The sequence below is a fragment of the Barbus barbus genome (assembly GCF_936440315.1).
Source record: "Barbus barbus genome assembly, chromosome: 36".
NCBI classification, from domain to species: Eukaryota; Metazoa; Chordata; class Actinopteri; order Cypriniformes; family Cyprinidae; genus Barbus; species Barbus barbus.
In genome coordinates, this window is record NC_136714.1 from 15383197 (window position 1) to 15400526 (window position 17330).

Below are 17330 nucleotides of genomic sequence, written 5' to 3' on the forward strand. Positions count from 1 at the left end.
AAAGGAACCCAATCAGTAAATAAACTGACATTTTAATAGTTTAACAGAAAATGACCAAACATTAAATTACTTTGTAAATGATGTTAATTATAAGTATTACAGTCTGTATAACACATCTTTTTTCCATTTCAACATATAGAAATGCTAAACCAGTGTAAAATAAAATACAGCAGAACCATTACTTGAATAACTGCATTTTTGTGAGCATAAACTAGAACTAATTGCAACTAAGACAAACTTTACAAAATTGAACACTGTCAGAAGTATTTTGTTGTTTTTTGATTGTAATTCATTAAGAAAAAATCCAGTATATTACACTCAACAAATATATTCAGTATAAGCTAAAACATCTAAATAACACTTTTAGTTACATCGCTTTACCAAATGCAACAAAACTGACAGTACATTAGTATAATAAAATAAGTTTGCAATATATAAGAAACATATTTGGCTCATAAAGTCAGTTCATTCAACACATATTTTGTTTAAATCTGTAAGAAAATTGTTAAGGACATAAAAAGGTTCTTATTAAAAACATTTGCTACTAAGAGGTACCAATTTTCTATACAACCTTTTGAAATTGCATGGAAACGCATTTTGAAAATTATTTCACCAAATGAAAGATGACCTGCATCTGCCAACCACGATTCACCTTTTGGCATCACTGAAAAGAAACGTACATCCAAGAATTTCACAAATGGCACATTGGGCAATACATAATCTTCTGCTACTTATATAGTCACTAATTAATGCTCCCTCTGTATAATACAAATCCATAGATTCCTTCAGAGCCGTACCGCAACACTGCTCAGAGTGTTATGAGCTTGTCTACAGTTTTGAAATATCAGCGCTCGTTAGCATTAAGGGCCACATATAAATACAGAAATGTGTTAATACAGTCAAATGCATGTACCTAGATGGAAATAAAATCTACAATACATTTAAGACAAAGGTGATATTTACATCCTGAATAAACTTTATCTTATGCAACAGTTAATGATCTGGTTATAATGTTATGCAAAAACTATTTACATACAGTAAGGCATATAAATGATCCCTTTCCTTGCAGAAGTGAATGCCATGGACTTTGTTTTTGCCTGTTCTGGCGCCATTAGAGGAATGCCACATAATTCTCGGGGACGAGTCCGGTTTTGCCATCATATGTCGCTTGGAGCCAGCCAGGCTCCACTGACGGATACACTGCATGGACATGAAGAGTCAAATAGAGCAGAACTGAGTACACAACATTCTATAGAGCCTTTCATGTGTCTGATTTTCCACAGAAAAGTAAAGTACTGCTCAATCATTATCCTTAGAAACAGTACAGAAACAGTGTGGTTACCTTTGGAGAAGTGCGCCCCCTGTGGGAAACTCAGCTCATGACTGTGCTCCGCATGACACGAATACAAAGCTTTAGCCTCTCTGTAAAAACACCAGAGAGTTACAAACAAGACATACTAATATCACTGACAGCATCAACACCACACACTTATCGTTTGGCCCTGTTGTCTGTACTTAGTAGAAGTCGACGGGAAGTCATGGCCTAATGGTTAGAGAATTGGACTCGTAATCGAAAGGTTGCGGGTTCGAGTCCCCGGCCGGCAGGGATTGTAGGTGGGGGGAGTGAATGTCCAGCGCTCTCTCCACCCTCAATACCACGACTGAGGTGCCCTTGAGCAAGGCACCGAACCCACAACTGCTCCCCGGGCGCCGCAGCATAAATGGCTGCCCACTGCTTCGGGTGTGTGTTCACGGTGTGTGTGTGTGTGTGTGTGTGTGTGTGTGTGTGTGTGTGTGTGCATTTGTTCACTACTCACTGCTGTGTGTGTGCACTTGGATGGGTTAAACGCAGAGCACCAATTTCGAGTATGGGTCACCATACTTGACAATACGTCACTACTACTACTAGTACAGGAAATAGAAATTCAAGTCATATTACACAACATTTGAATGCCTGTCATTTAAAAGTTTCTACACACATTTACTCGATTATGTTCATAATCGTGGCCAACTCTCAGCCATTTTATATCAAGTTTGATCACATTTTTTGTGATTAATATATTATAATTTGGAAAGAAGGGTAGGAAAAAGCACAAAATAACCAACAAGGTCTGAACTATACAGAACAAAAGTTTGGGGTGAGAATTTTTGCTAAACAAAATTATATTCATTTTATTTAATTAAATATAAAGTGTCAAAAACTTTTATAAGGTTACAAAACATGTCCATTTCACATAAATTCTGTTCTTTTGAACTTTCTATTCAAAGAATCCTGAAAAACTACTTAAAAATATTTCAAAAGAAAAGTTATTCTAAACTGCAATAACAGTTGGCAATATTAAAAATCTTTTGATCAAATACAAAAATATTTTTAAAATCTATCGACCCCAAACTTTTGAACAGTGTCATAGAACAGACCTTAGAAGTAAGATATAATATAGCATAAATGACATCTGATCACAACTGTATTGTCTTTCTCAGCTAGACACTGTGAGGAAAAAATGGAAAATTCCATTTAGGCCTGCAAATATGTAATAAGAATAACTAAAACGTAATAATAGTCTTAGTCTGACTCATTACCTTCCAGTTGTGGGATGGGAAATCACAGGACTCTCAAAGATTGCTGCCCGGGAGGCCACACTGGGGGAAGAAAAAGCATGGCACAGTTGATACATCAACTGAGATCAATGTAACAAACTGATTTTTCATTATGACAGAAGATCAGTGAGAAGGTTTTGCTTACACAGATCCTGGTCTCTGGTAGTCATTGCTGGCTGAGGAGTCAGCTCTGTATCTCACCGTCTCTTTAGGAGGAAGCTCCGGCAGATGGAGGGACTTGAGACTGTCTCTCTGACTGCGTGACACCAGGCTCTGAATCGAGCCATGACAGCTTCTGAAACCTGAGCGAAACCAAAAAAATTACCGCGTTAAAGATGGTCAGAAATACACTTTATTCAATCGAGAAGAAACAAAGTGCAAAACTGCAGGAAGAATGAGATCCGCTGATGCCGTTGTTTATTTGCACAAGCGTTTTGTGTGGTTCCAGTCTGTAACGACTTGCTTATGTTCCTCTATTGTACATCATTTTGGATAAAAAGCATCTGCTAAATGCATAACTGTAAATGTAAATGTATAAATGTGAGGATGGTTAATGGATAAAATGCAGGATTTTGTGCTGTGTTTTGAAGTCATGAAACACCAAAGCGACATCAAAGAACTAGAGCCGATAAAAGCCAACTGTGTTGTCACATTGAATGCATCTGGTCTAAAAAGTTGCAAAGACTACAGCCAATGTCCAACAAGCATGTACAATCGTGGTCAGAATTATTGGAACCCTTGGTAAATATGATCAAAGAAGGCTCTGAAAATAAACCTGCATTATTAGTCCTTTTGATCTTTTATTTAAAATAAATAAATAAATCACAAAAATTCTCCTAGCTCATCCAAAAACAATCTCCAGCATATTCAGTTCTCAGACACGACTGGAACTTCAAATGGGACAGGCTTCTATGGTCAGATGAAACAAAAAAATTAGCGTTTTAGCAGCAAACACTCAAGATGGATTTGGTGCACACAGGGATAAAAAAGTACCCCATGTGTACAATGAAATATACTGCTGTATTTTTGATGTTGTGGGCCTATATTTCTGCTGGAGGTCCTGGACATCTTGTTTAGACACATGGCATCATGGATTCTATTAAATACCTACAGATAAAAAAATCAATAAGTGACTAACTCTGTTAGAAATCTTATAATGGGCCATGTTTGTTAGAAATCTTATAATGGACCATGTTTGGATCTTCCAACCATACAATAATCCAAACACAAACCTCAAAAACAACACAAAAATGGGTCACTGAGCACAAAACCAAGCTTCTGCTATGGCCATTCCAGTCCTCTGACCTGAACCCTGTAGAAAATGAGTAAGGTGATCTGAAGAGAAGAAGCACCAACATGGAGCTGTGAATCTGAAGGGTCTGGAGTGATTCTGGATGAAGGAATGGTCTCTGAACTCTTGTCAGGTGTTCTTTAACCTCATCAGGCATTATAGGAGAAAATTTAGAGCAGTTAAACTGGCAAATGGAGGTTTCAAAAAGTATTGAATAAAAGGGTGCCGTTAATTGTGGCCAATGTGTATTAGAGAAAAACATTTATTTCATAATGATATTTCCTCCCATTTTAAATTCTTATTCTCCAATGAAAGGTCAGATTTTTGTTAATTTTTTAAATAAAAGATCAAAAGGATTAACAATGCGGATTAATTTTCACAGCCTTCTTTGATCATATTTACCAAGGGTGCCAATAATTCTGACCACAACTGTATTTTATGCACTTGCATGTGAGAAAACAACTATCCACACCAGCAAGTGGCAGTAGTCTATACTTGTCATTCAAAAAGGGAAAGTAGGATTGTAGATATACAAACCATAGAACAAAGTAGCGCTTTCTTTTCGTCTTGTGCAATAGTTTGCTAAACTGAACAGCCAATCAGAGTGATTTGTCTCACCAATTCCCGGCCTAGTGTGTCACAGTCTTTAGTGAATTCACCCCACATTGTGCAAAAATGCAGCGAAACGGATTCGTTCTTACCCTCAGAAATGTGGAGTGAAGTGAGAGAAGAGCAGGTGGACACACTTTGTCGTTCTTCTCCATGATCCTCCAGTGTCTCTCCTACTGTTCTCTGGAGGATCTCTGAAGCCGAAGAGCTTCGATCACCTGGACTTGTGCTCAGCGCTTCTTCCCATTCTCCATCAGTCTTGTTAGCGTCCTCTTTGGAGCTGGAATCAGGGCTGGTGGTGCAAGCACGGCTTTTGGGCCCGTTGGAGGAGGGAGATGGAGTGGCCCAGCACAGACTCCCTGATGCCTTGTGTTTGGTACGTAACGGGGAGCCCATCTTAGAGCAGCTGTTCTGCTCTGAAGAGTGAGACGAGAGAGACTCCATACTGCCCATGGGAGTACTACTCGGACTGCTGCTGAACGTGTCACCTGATGGAGAGAAGGGGTTAGGTTGACACCCTAATAGAGGGACCAATGTCTGTTTTTGGAGACACTCACTGTCAGCATCAGCCAGGCACAGGGTGGGAGGGTACAGGCCTCTGGATTTGCGGTACCCTGAGGACAGGCAGATGGCTTTGCTGCGGCGGGCACTGGCACGAGACTGAGAGTGAGACTGAGGCTGTGGAAGAGGGACATTTGGGTCTGGATCTTGATGAAATATCTGAGAAAAAAAAGACAAAATGGTTCTAAGAGTGTTTTTGATCCAACCAAAGAACATCTACATTAGACGAGCAAAACTCTATAAAGACGGAATTTTCAGTGCCATTACTCCAGTCTTCAGTGTCACATGATCCTTTATTATGCTGATTTGCTGTTATTATTATCAATGCAGAAATCATGATATATTTTTTTTCAGGATTCTTTGATGAATAGAAAGTTCAAAAGAACAAAATTTATTTTTGAAATATTCTAAGTATCATTTACTGTCACTTTTGATCAAATTTAATGCAGCCTTGCTGAAATGTAGTCATTTCTTAAAAATTCTATATTTATTTTTCATTTTTAATTTGTTTTATCTTTTTACATTTGCTCACATTTAATTTACATCTAATGCTCACTTAAACTAAAACACTACTAATTTAATAACACTGTTAATGTTAAATGCAATCTTTAACAAATCTCTAAAGGAATATTTATTTTTGTATACTGTCCATTATAATGTCATGATGGCTAAATTCTCTTACAGCATTTAAAATAATTAATTTTATTATTAAGCATTTTGTGTCTATTTTATTTAAATAAAATAGTATAGGGGAGGAAGGGGGAAGGGAAGTGGTGTGTGGCCAAGTATGGTGACCCTATGGTAATTTGTGCTCTGCATTTAACCCATCCAAGTGTACACACAGTAGTGAACATACACCCGGAGCAGTGGGCATCCAATGCTGCGGCACCCGGGGAGCAGTTGGGGGTTCGGTGCCTTGCTCAAGGGTCTCACCTCAGTCGTGGTATTGAGGGTGGAGAGAGTGTTGGTTATTCACTCCCACACCTAAAATCCCTGCCGGACCCGAGACTCGAACCCACGATCTTCGGTTTACAAGTCCTACTCTCTATCTATTAGGCCACATCTGCCCCCGAAAACAATTTATTTATTTTTCTCTGCATTTAACCCATCCTAAGTGCACACACCCGGAGCAAGGGGCAGCCCATGCTGCGGCGCCCGGGGAGCAGTTGGGGGTTCGGTGTCTTGCTCAAGGGCACCCCAGTCGTGGTATTGAGGGTGGAGAGAGCACTGGTTATTCACTCCCCCCACCAACAATCCCTGCCTGACCTGAGACTCGAATCCGCGACCTTTGGGTTACAAGTCCGACTCTCTAACCATTAGGCATCCTAATATAGAAATGTAATATAGTCAATTTTTTGGTTATTGGCCATGACATGAATTGTAATATTGGGGAACCCTTGTTGAAAAGCTTTGTAAGCGTAAACATAGTATTCAAACAAGCAATTTTCATCCTTTATTTAATAATTTGTTCCTCTATCGGCATGCTTTCCATTAAAAAATCATTGCTTGTTTAAACAATCACCTTGTCGTAGTTTTCTATGAGGATCTCCACCACAATATTCTGAAACTTGATGTTCATCATGGCAGCAACTGTCTCTTCTTGAGAGCGCATGAGTGTTGGGCCAAAAATCACACCCAGGTTAGACACAGTCATCAGATTCTTCTCACTATGTGTGGAAACCCTGCCAAAAACAGCACAAACACCCTGGTTAGCATCACCATGTGGAATTTAAAGTGCACTCATGAACAAATGTACTAGACGTGCAGTTTCTTCTTGAGGAATCAGTGACGTACACATGTAGATGTTTTATCAGAATATCCAGCATCTCTTTATTCTTGTCGGGGAGCTTGTGGACGAGGGCATGAACAGCGCAGACCCTGTAGTTCTGATCATCAGACTCTAGAGAAAAAACAACAACAACCCATTATTAAATAAGTCAGTCACATATGGACATGATGAGGAGTTCAAAGAGCAAAGAACATGCTAGAACTCACTGACTGCCATGATGAAGTCTTTGTGGAGTCTGTAAGTCATGAGGGGTTCTGCCAGACACCTGAAGGGAACAGAATGACTTCCTGTTTTTCCTTGATAACATGCCATTTTAAGAAATGAAAGATTGTGGGGATTATTTATAAACCTGAGGTAATTCTTCAGGCCGCTGGTGATTGTCTTGTTATCCCAGGTGTCTGGTTCAAGGTCCATATCTGCAGGAGCTTTGGCCGCTGGAAGGGTCAAATGAACTTGTGTTAAATGGAATTTGGCTCAAACTGGTAAAAATGACTTCAAATAGACAAACTATTTTTTAAAGTCTTCAAGTATATAAATTTAACAAGTTTCTGTAAGAAAAAAAGGTTAAGATTACCCTACCAAATACTGAGGTCATCAGTCGCTGGACTTTAGAGTTAACTCCACCTATTCTGTACAGCCCCATTGTGTTAATACCTAAAAAAAAATATATATATATATATTATTTTATATACCTGATTCAATTTACAGCAATAAAAAAAGGCATATTTTTGTTCAGACCTACACCACCATTCAGAAGTTTGAGGTCAGTAAGATTTTTGAAAAAAGTCTCTAATGCTCAATTAGGCTGCATTTATTTGATCAAAATACAGTAAAAACATAAATATTGTGAAAAACCTAATATATTCATATAACTTATATTAATATATGTTAAAATGCAATTTAATCCTGTGATGGCAAAGTTTTAACATCTAATACTCCAGTGATTTAAATAATTGTTTTAAAAATAGCATTTATTTGAATTTAATTTGACCTTATTGAATAAAAGATTTAATAAAAAAATATATATCTTATTGACCCTAAACTTTTGAATGGTAATGTAACACATGCAGATAAATGTACATAATACATAATATGCTGCACAAAAAAAAGGCAAGTCAGAAGCAGAGACTTACCTCTTGTTTCCACAAGCTCTATACACTTCCTTACAAAATTAAAGCCTGCTTCATTTAGGAATGCTGTGGACACAGAGAGTATGTTATAAATGTAAGGCCAATTCAGGTGAACTATTTTTGTCTGCTGAATTAACACACGCATGGCCAAATGAAACTCTTCATCTCACTGTATATACACCTAAATCACAATTAAATAAATGGGAGGAATAAACTTACTTTCCTCTTTCTTGCTCAAAAGTGCTGGAAGGGTGTAAATCTAGAAGAAATCAGCATGTGTTTATAACACACTAAAGATAAATGCCATTTAAAGCATATACATTAATACATTATATTGCATAATCCATATCTTTTTACAGAAAATAAATTAAAGGGACGAATATACAAAACACAATTTATAGTTTCACAATGTAAACATACATGAACTAATAATCCTTTGCATATAAGAATTCACAAACTCAGCTAAATAATAACAGTGTAATGACGGTCAAATGAGTTTAAGCCAATCAACTCCAACTGACAGCACGAGAGTTAAAATAGAGTCATTAGCGAAGTGCAAATTCTCAGCTGTCATCTTTTTCCTTTCCATGTGTACACTATCCACTGCCTGGATTTGAAAGAGCCTGTGTAACAATAATTACATGTCTAAAATGCAAAAAGGGAGTCAGTGGTCTAAATCCTTATCAGGATTTCAAGAAGTAAAAAAAAAATTATTGTACAGTCAACCGACATATGTTAATCAAACCGAGAGCAGAGTCTCATTTAGGCTGGGCGGTTGCTCTTACCGGCTCTTTTCCATCCATGGCCTCCATCCACAGCCGTCGGTTGGATTCAGAAAGAGCCTGAAGGGTGATGATACCATGCCTGTGGGACACACTGATAAATGTTAACTCTCAACTACTAGTGTAAGGTGTCAGAATTTTGCATTTTGTTTTATTTATTTATCTGTTTATAACCAGGATTTTTGAAAACAAGTTCCAAGCATCATGCCAACGAATAATGAAATGTTTCCAAAGCCTGCAAACCAAATTCATATGCTGCTGTGTATCAAAAAGGAAACAGAGTTATGAAAGCAGTATTATGTAGCCGTTTTTCCTTCACTGCAATTCACCAACTCCGCCACAGCTTAGGAAATCATATTTGATCTGAGCTGCCAGGTTGCAGACTGATTGAATGAACTGAGTTAAAGGGCCAGATACCAAAAATGAAACAAACACACATCTGTGCTAACACAGTGCTAGTTTGAATAACAAACCATGGCTCTTATGAACTGACTCATTTAAAGGAATAGTTCACTCAAAAATGAAAATTTGCTGAAAATCTACTACCCCCTTCAAGCCATCCAAGATGTAGGTGAGTTTGTCCTCTGCAGTGAATGGGTGCCGTCAGAATGAGAGTCCAAGCAGCTAATAAAATCACAATAATCCACAAGTAATCCAAAGTCTTCGGTACATCAATTAACATCTAGTGAAGTGAAAAGCTGTGTGTCTAAGAAATAAATCCATCAGGAAGATGTTTTAACTTTAAACCGTCACTTTTGGCCAAAATATGAGTCTGTCCTTCATAATAACACTTCCTCCAGTGGAAAAGTCCTCTTCTCACATTAAAATCCACCAACATATTTGTTTAGAACTGTTTTTGCTTGTAGTCGATCTGTGCATATTTCTTGCCTGATTCAGATGAGATGACTTCACTGGAAGAAGCAATATTATGGATAGAGGACTTTTTAGCCAGTTTGAAGTTAAAAGCATGTTGATGGATTTCTTACAAACATGGAAGCTTTTTACTTCACAAGACGTTAATTGATGGACTGGAGTCAAGTGGATTATTTGTGATTTATTGTAATGCTTTTATCAATTGTTTAAACTCTCTTACTGACGGCACCCATTCACTGCAGATGATAGGTCGGTGAGCAAATTTTCAGTAGTTTTAATAACTCAAAAGCTTAAGTGCCATTATTTAATGAACATATTCACTTATTGAACAACATGTCTAAATTGAAATTAAGATGATATTTTTTGTATATAGTGATAGATAAAACAATGCAATGTCACAAAAATGTTTTAGTATGTTTAGAGCACTGTTATATAGCATTAAAAAGTAACTTAAGTGCTTCACATTTAGGGGAAGGGAGATTGTTTTATTAGAAGAGATTTTATTATTATTAGAACACGCCAGCAGTTTAGGAGAAAACTGCAACATACCGATGGACTTTATAGAAACATTGCAGATAATTGAACAGAAGCCCTTCACAGGGGATACCTCTTCAGTTATGAGGAGAGAAAAGAAGAAATGGAAGGAAGGAGAGTATTGAAAATGACAGACTGAAGAAAGAACTAAACAAAACATAACTCTCGTCTCCTGCAGCTCTCAAATTTCTCTCAATGTCATGCGTGCCATTATGTGATCGCACCTTTCTACCACCTCAATGTCAAAGCAGAATCGCTTGTCAATAGAGTCAGTCCTCCGTCTGATGCAGGACTTTAGCTTAAACATCTCAGGAGGACTCATGATCAGTCCATTCTAGACAAGACAAAACAAAATGTATCTTAATATGGCATGAGAAATTAAGCATTTAATAGCATTTAAATACTGAACATTTAATACCTGTTTGCCTCCAGACTTGAATTCAGAGTTGCTCATCGTAAACATTTTGGTCCCTTTCTCATACGTGCAATAATGTCGACTCCATGTGCACCCCAAGGGTCCTTCAACAGAAAACAGGTTATCATTAGTGCATATGAATTGTTCCAGTGAACAAGAATTTATATATATTACCGATCTGTTACAAATTAATGACATTAAAGACATGAGTATTGGCTGCTGAAAATTTAGCTTTGCCTTCACAGGAATAAATTACATTTGAAATATATTGAAACAGAAAGCATTTATTTTAAATTGTGATAATATTTCACAATATTACTGTTCATTATGGCATTTTAGTCAAATAAAGAGCATAATGTCAAAAAACATTATAAAAATGTTTTTAAAAAATCCTTATTTTCTTAATTTATTAATAAAAAAGCTATATCAAAATATTTAAATATAGGATTTTATTATTAGTTGTGACCTGGACATCCCCATCCGGGTAATACTCACGCTTCTCCTGCACATAAAGGAAGCCCTCCATGGTCCACTGTCCTGGAGCTTTAAAGTCCTGCTCTGCAGACCTTATCCTTCTCATCAAATTCTCCACTTCCTGTCTTGTGCTCTCGAAATTATTTCTTGTCTTCAGAGGGAACATCAAAACATCACTGGACTCCAAAGTACAATAAATAAATACTGGATTTTCTAATATACAGCACACAACAGATTCACACAATCAACAATTTTATGATACGTTTAGCACTACAAAATGGCTTTATACAAACAATGTTTTTATTGGCTTACTGTCAGACCGATATGACAGGTAACGTTATCTGAAAGCTCTTACATTCTGGAGGTTGAACTGTAGCTGTTGCTTATATGGCTCAAATTCATGTGCCAGTTCGTAACCCTCATGGTAGAAGGTGAATAATCCCTGGAGGAAGGCCAGCAGCTGTGAGAAAGTCAGTGATAGTTTGAACAGTTGTATAAAAGCAATAACACTCATAATCATGCAGTACATTCAGAGGATGATAGAGCTGCAGGATGTGGCTATTATCATCATTTTTTTTCTGATAGGCATGTGCTCCAGAGAAACAACACTGCTGATGTTACAAGATGCAATAGATTAAAAAGCACTGTAGCAATTTTCTCTCGTATTTCTCATCTCCCCAAACAAAAGTTGCATTCATAGTACTGCAGAAGTGGAAATAGGTGTGTCTTACTGGCTCAACAAACTCAAACTTTTTCCTTTCTTGTACTTCTTGGATTTTGAAAACATATTCCAGGGAAGCGTCATAGAAAATCTGTCTTTCCTTATTTAGTTGGGTGTCTGCCTATAAAGTATAATCAAAGCATTCAGTGAAGGTATAAGAAATCATCTGAAAATAATTTTGTGTGTTCTGGATATTTTATATCAATAAATGAACATTCAAGTTACCTCCTGCAAAAGTGATTCTTTCTTTCTTGAAGACAGGCTTAAATGCTTCTCCAAAACTGTGTAATACTTCTCTGTCTCCTTGTCAAATTTCTTCTTCCCTTCCTTCAAAAAAGAAAAAGAAAAGGTGACATGAGTTGGAATTTCCTGCACTGTAATTATGATGATAAATGGCTAGAGATGAGATGTTATATAAAACGTTAGACTTAACAAAACTTAAACACCATATAAGAGTCTCATGAAAACAGTAGGAAAGTTTTAATTTGTTTATTTTCATTCAACAGCAACCATAACCAGTAGATGGCAGACTCACATTTGACTTCCCAGTAACCTGAATTCAAGTTTACATTTAATATTCAGCTGAAAACCTGGCCTACAGATTTCTGCCAAATTTCAAATTTTATATATATATATATATATATATATATATATATATATATATATATATATATATATATTCATTATTAAATAATAAATTATTTACATCATATATTTTACTAAACATTATTTATTTTACATATATTTAAACATTTAATATACTAAATAAATATTATTTAAATAATATTCTCCTTATCCCCATAACCAACATGTTTGTTTTTGATTTCTTTATTATAATTGAAACAATTTGAAACATTTCTGTGTAGATTTCTGTTTTGGATGCAGATTCTGCACAGCTGATTTTAAAATAATTCACCATATTAAATCCATTCCATCAAATTTCACAGATTTACACCCAAAAAAAATTTGTGGAGAAAAACATACAGTCACCAAGCACAACAAACTTATCTGCATCATATATTTTTAACAGGACAGGAATTCTTAAGTAGAAATTATGAAGCTGAACAACAATTTATTGTAGATAATTTGACAATCTAGTATGAACCAGCAAACACAGGGAACAAGGAACTAAATGAGTGACTCAACAGCTCAGCTGAACAGAAGTAGAGTGTCACTTCAGGTCATGTGTGGCATACACATGCTTTCTTAGTCACTGAGGTACCATCAGTGATGAGTGTGATAGAGCTGATGATCCTGAGTACCTATGTAACCACAGATAAAACAACAAACACAGTGCGTATTTTCAATTCTATGAGACATCCTATGGCTCTAAATGAGGCTGAGTAAAGATGTTTACAGTAGAAAAGCCCCCCAACTTCCTGTGCCTGCAATGATAGCACCTATTTAACGTTGGACCAAGCACTTATACGCTGTAGACCTCCAACAATGAGAATCTTTTTTTTTTTACTGAAACCAGTTTGGAGCTGTTTGTTTTTCCTGTTTGACATCAGCCCAACCTTTCCCATGACCCTATAATGGACACGCCGTCACCGTCGAAACCACAGACTGGATTGGCCAAACAACAAACTGAAGGAATCTCATTTTTGACATGCTTAGTCCAGTTTATAGGCCCATCTGCTGGCTAGCAATGACATCACTCTCTTTAGGAATGCATGCTTTCTGTTTAAGGACTTTAAAAAGACGTGTTTACTGAGAATTTTTAAAGAAAAATATTATCTGTGCTCGAAAGAAACACTTCCAAAAGTATCATAGCAGAGGTAGTCAAACATTTTTTTAAGTGGATCTGGTAACACTTTGCTCAAAGCCCTTATGTATGATTCATTATAAAAGTAGTTTTAATGCATTAATTATGCATGTAATGCACCATATAATGCATTGTACAATCTCATGAATAATTGTAATCACGGTTAATACATTATAACACTAATTAATTCATTGTACACAATGCATTTTGGTGACAGTTTAGTATAGCGACCTATTCTCACTATTAACTAGTTGCTTATTAGCATGCATATTACTAGCATATTGGCTGTTTAGTAGTACTTATAATAACTAATACGTTATTGTTCATGACCATATTCTACATTCCTAATCCTACCCAATACAACTACATTACTAATTATTAATAATAAGCAGCAAATTAGGAGTTTATAGAAGCAAAAGTCGTAGTTCATGGTTTGTTATTAGTGAGAATTGGACCTTAAAGTGTGACCTGCCTTTTAAATTCAATTGTAATTATTTATGACAAGATTTAATGTATTACAACACACAATATAAATAACTATAATGCATTATACCATGCAATAACCCTTTATAATGCATTCTACATAAAAGCTTTAAGCTTTAATTAAATTGATCAAAAGTGTCAATAAAGACATTTATAATGTTAGTTTTTTATGTCAAATCATTTCTGTACTTTTAAACTTTTTACTCAAATCTTGCCATGGTTTCCACAAAAATATTAAGCTGCACAACTATTTTCAATATTATTATTAATAATAAATGTTTCTTGAGCAGCAAATCAGCATAGTAGAATGATTTCTAAAGGATCATGTGACACTGAATACTGGAGTAATGATGCTGAAAATTCAATTTTGCCATAAGATTAAATTACATTTTAAAATCTGTATTCAAGCAGAAAACAGTTATTTTAAAATATAATATGCCACAATATTACTATATTTTTTAAATCAAATAAATACAGCCTTTTACAGCCTTATACAGTATGAGACTTCTTTCCAAATAATAAAAACTCAATGTAAATATTATTAATAAATATATAGATATTCTAAATATTCTGATATCTAGTTATCATTCAGCTGTTTGTTCCAATTCTGACCTAATATTTACATATCTTAAGTCGGGAATACATTGTGTGTGACATTGTTTTGGTTTGAATATGTGCACACATCTGTGGGAGGTTGAACAGCCGGACTGCCATTCCCTTTGGCCTCTATCATGTCTCAATGTCTAAGTTGAGCGAGTTCCTTCGCAGCTCTCGCTTAAGATCATTGGGCCAAAACGCCCAAATAAGGCATCAAGAGTTTTGGCTCTGGATCCTTGAGCTCAACAAGCAGCGCTCCAGCCCTTCTAAGACGGCTGGAGGGGTCATATTCGCAGATCACCAGGGCTCCCATGCAGCACAACAAGCTAATCTCCAAGAAAGATTAATGCTTTAACCAGAGTCTGGTAATAAACGTGCCCTCTAGCACAGCGCTCATTATGCCATTTCATGTTGATCAATGTGGCATTACAGTATCTGGCTATAATTTGACTGCGCTTGTCTTTAACAGGTGTTTGCAATTTCCCCCCTTCCTGCAGGGTTTCACAGACCTATATTGGCCATATAGGATCCTGTCACAGCACTTTCCACTGACATGTAGTACATTAACTCACAATGGGGTTTAACAACTTACTTTGGCCGCTCCAATCTGCTCTTTGCGAAACTTCTCCAGCGGTGTGATCAAGACATCGTCAGCATTCTGTATCTAAATAAAAGAAAAATCATCAAAAACTTCAAATAGTCAGGTATGACAAACCAACACTAATGCGTCATCTATCAAAAACCTTTAACTATATAATAAAACATTACAAAATAATCAGTAGTCCTTGAGAGAAATGTTCGCTTTGTACTTAACAGCCTTGAGATGGTCTAAAAGAGCCGTTCATTCTACCTGTATTCATTAGTACAAGATTTAATATGAATAAAAAAGATGAGAATTTCAGTAACCTACATTAAAAAGTCTAGATGGAAAAAGGATGGAAAGTGATACTGACAAAATTTAAAAAATAAATAAATGAATGAATAAACTTTAGATGTCTTTTTTTTTATTAAATGAAGAAAAAAAATAAGAAACACTAAGTATTTCTAATTTCTAATTTCAAGCAAGAAGTTATAACGTGATTAAAAACGGCAACATATCCTTAAACCAAAGTGGCGAAAGTATTTAAAATTCACCCATTTTACAGTCTGTGGTGTTAAAAACCACACTGAACAATGTGGTTCTCTTAATGTGTGAACTCTTTGACATCACAGTCTATTAATAGTTAACAGCCGGCACAGTGCGTGAAGGTATCCGAGGGAATTACTTTTATTTACTGTAAAATAACGGCACTATAATTAGTACCATTTTCATGTAGGCACTCCGATTGGAAAAACACACAATTACATACACTAGTTCCTTTTATACACTTTCCCAGGCACAGCACCGAGGACTTCATGTCTCGTTGGAGAACTGGTCAAAATAAGTTCCACATGCTTGCCTTTGCTCAGCCGGCGGCAGCACTGACCATCCATCTCTACAGGCTCCATCCACCCACATCAACATTAATGGAATTTGCACTTGCAAATAATAGAAATGTACAGATTCCAAACAAGTCCAGATGTATGCTATAAGCTTTGAAAGGATGTAAGTGACAACTTCATTTTTAAGATATGAGTGCATTTCCTGTTCGGCTCATGGTGCACAGCTCAGTCTTTCCCTATAGTGTAAACCAACAGCATATTTATAATAAATTTCAGTTCTGTTTACCGCATATATGTTATACATAAAATGCTGAACTTTCATTTCAAACTTTTTAAACAAGTCAAACAAGCTTGTCTTACACAAACATCCATGACAGGCTTATAAGCATCAGACAGAAGAGCTGCACATGGGACATATAAGAGTGGCCACAATAAAGAAAAGGGAAAACCTTTTAAAAATCCACTTACATTTGCAAAGTTCTTAGAAATGGACTTTTGTATGGTTTTGAAAAATGTTTATACCATTTTCAAATAAATAAATTAAATGTGTCACGTGGTGTAACCTTCAAGTAAAAGCAATAACATTTTCCTTGCAAATGTGATCATACATATCTTTATTATTTTCAAAAATGTTTTTAATTTATTTTTTCAAATGTAAAAGTGTTTGTTTGTTTGTTTCATAAATATCAAGAATTATATGAATAGATTTTTTGGGGAGTCGCACCACATGATATTTCAAAACCTGAACTAACCTTGTCTTGTCATAAACGTGCCAAATGATCTAATATTTTCAAAAATTAATTGACCTTGACACACAGTCACGAGGGTCGGCAGGGGCCCCTATATTATATAATTTCCTGTTTTATGTCTCTACATGTTGGTCACACAACACCATTACTTTAATTTGGCAGACAAAGGTTTTACAATATTAATAAGCAGTGAAGCATTTCTGTTAAAATATTTTAAATAATACAAATACTACTACTGATTATAATAAATTACAGCAAACTACTTTACAAATAATTTTTTTTCCTCTTTTTTTTTCCATGACAGTTGCATCACCTGACAATTTATGTCTCCCCAAAATAATCAAAATATGTTTCAATGCAGAACTGTAAAAACATTCATAATAGCTGAGGTGTATTCAAGTTAACGCATGCATGAACTGCATTTGTAATGCATTTCTCAATAAATTCATCAAAAAGCATCACGTCATTGACCCACTTGTTGAACTAAACTGAAGTCAACAATAAGCACTCATCTCATTAAAGCAAGAGGCCTTTCAG

At 35.9% G+C, this 17330-nt stretch overlaps 1 protein-coding gene across 3 annotated transcripts in view; it reads right to left on the reverse strand.

Annotated features, from left to right (window-relative positions):
• The window catches only part of LOC306855840 (rho GTPase-activating protein 42-like), a 24288-nt gene continuing 6958 nt past the window's right edge, over positions 1-17330 (reverse strand). The window contains exons 4-25 of one of the 3 annotated variants that reach the window (XM_079394754.1): positions 15215-15286; positions 12003-12104; positions 11788-11898; positions 11412-11516; positions 11078-11207; positions 10586-10686; positions 10392-10501; positions 10183-10242; positions 8764-8842; positions 8198-8237; positions 7982-8044; positions 7428-7502; positions 7198-7282; positions 7055-7113; positions 6854-6959; positions 6582-6741; positions 5056-5218; positions 4591-4986; positions 2744-2900; positions 2581-2640; positions 1343-1422; positions 12-1200 (exon numbers count right to left, since the gene is read on the reverse strand). In XM_079394754.1, the coding sequence (XP_079250880.1) occupies positions 1112-1200; positions 1343-1422; positions 2581-2640; positions 2744-2900; positions 4591-4986; positions 5056-5218; positions 6582-6741; positions 6854-6959; positions 7055-7113; positions 7198-7282; positions 7428-7502; positions 7982-8044; positions 8198-8237; positions 8764-8842; positions 10183-10242; positions 10392-10501; positions 10586-10686; positions 11078-11207; positions 11412-11516; positions 11788-11898; positions 12003-12104; positions 15215-15286 (2403 nt within the window). In that variant the 3' untranslated portion in view covers positions 12-1111. Of the gene's footprint in view, positions 1201-1342; positions 1423-2580; positions 2641-2743; positions 2901-4590; positions 4987-5055; positions 5219-6581; positions 6742-6853; positions 6960-7054; positions 7114-7197; positions 7283-7427; positions 7503-7981; positions 8045-8197; positions 8238-8763; positions 8843-10182; positions 10243-10391; positions 10502-10585; positions 10687-11077; positions 11208-11411; positions 11517-11787; positions 11899-12002; positions 12105-15214; positions 15287-17330 lie in introns of all 3 variants that reach the window. The other 2 variants (XR_013782962.1, XM_079394755.1) reach the window with 2 other exon arrangements.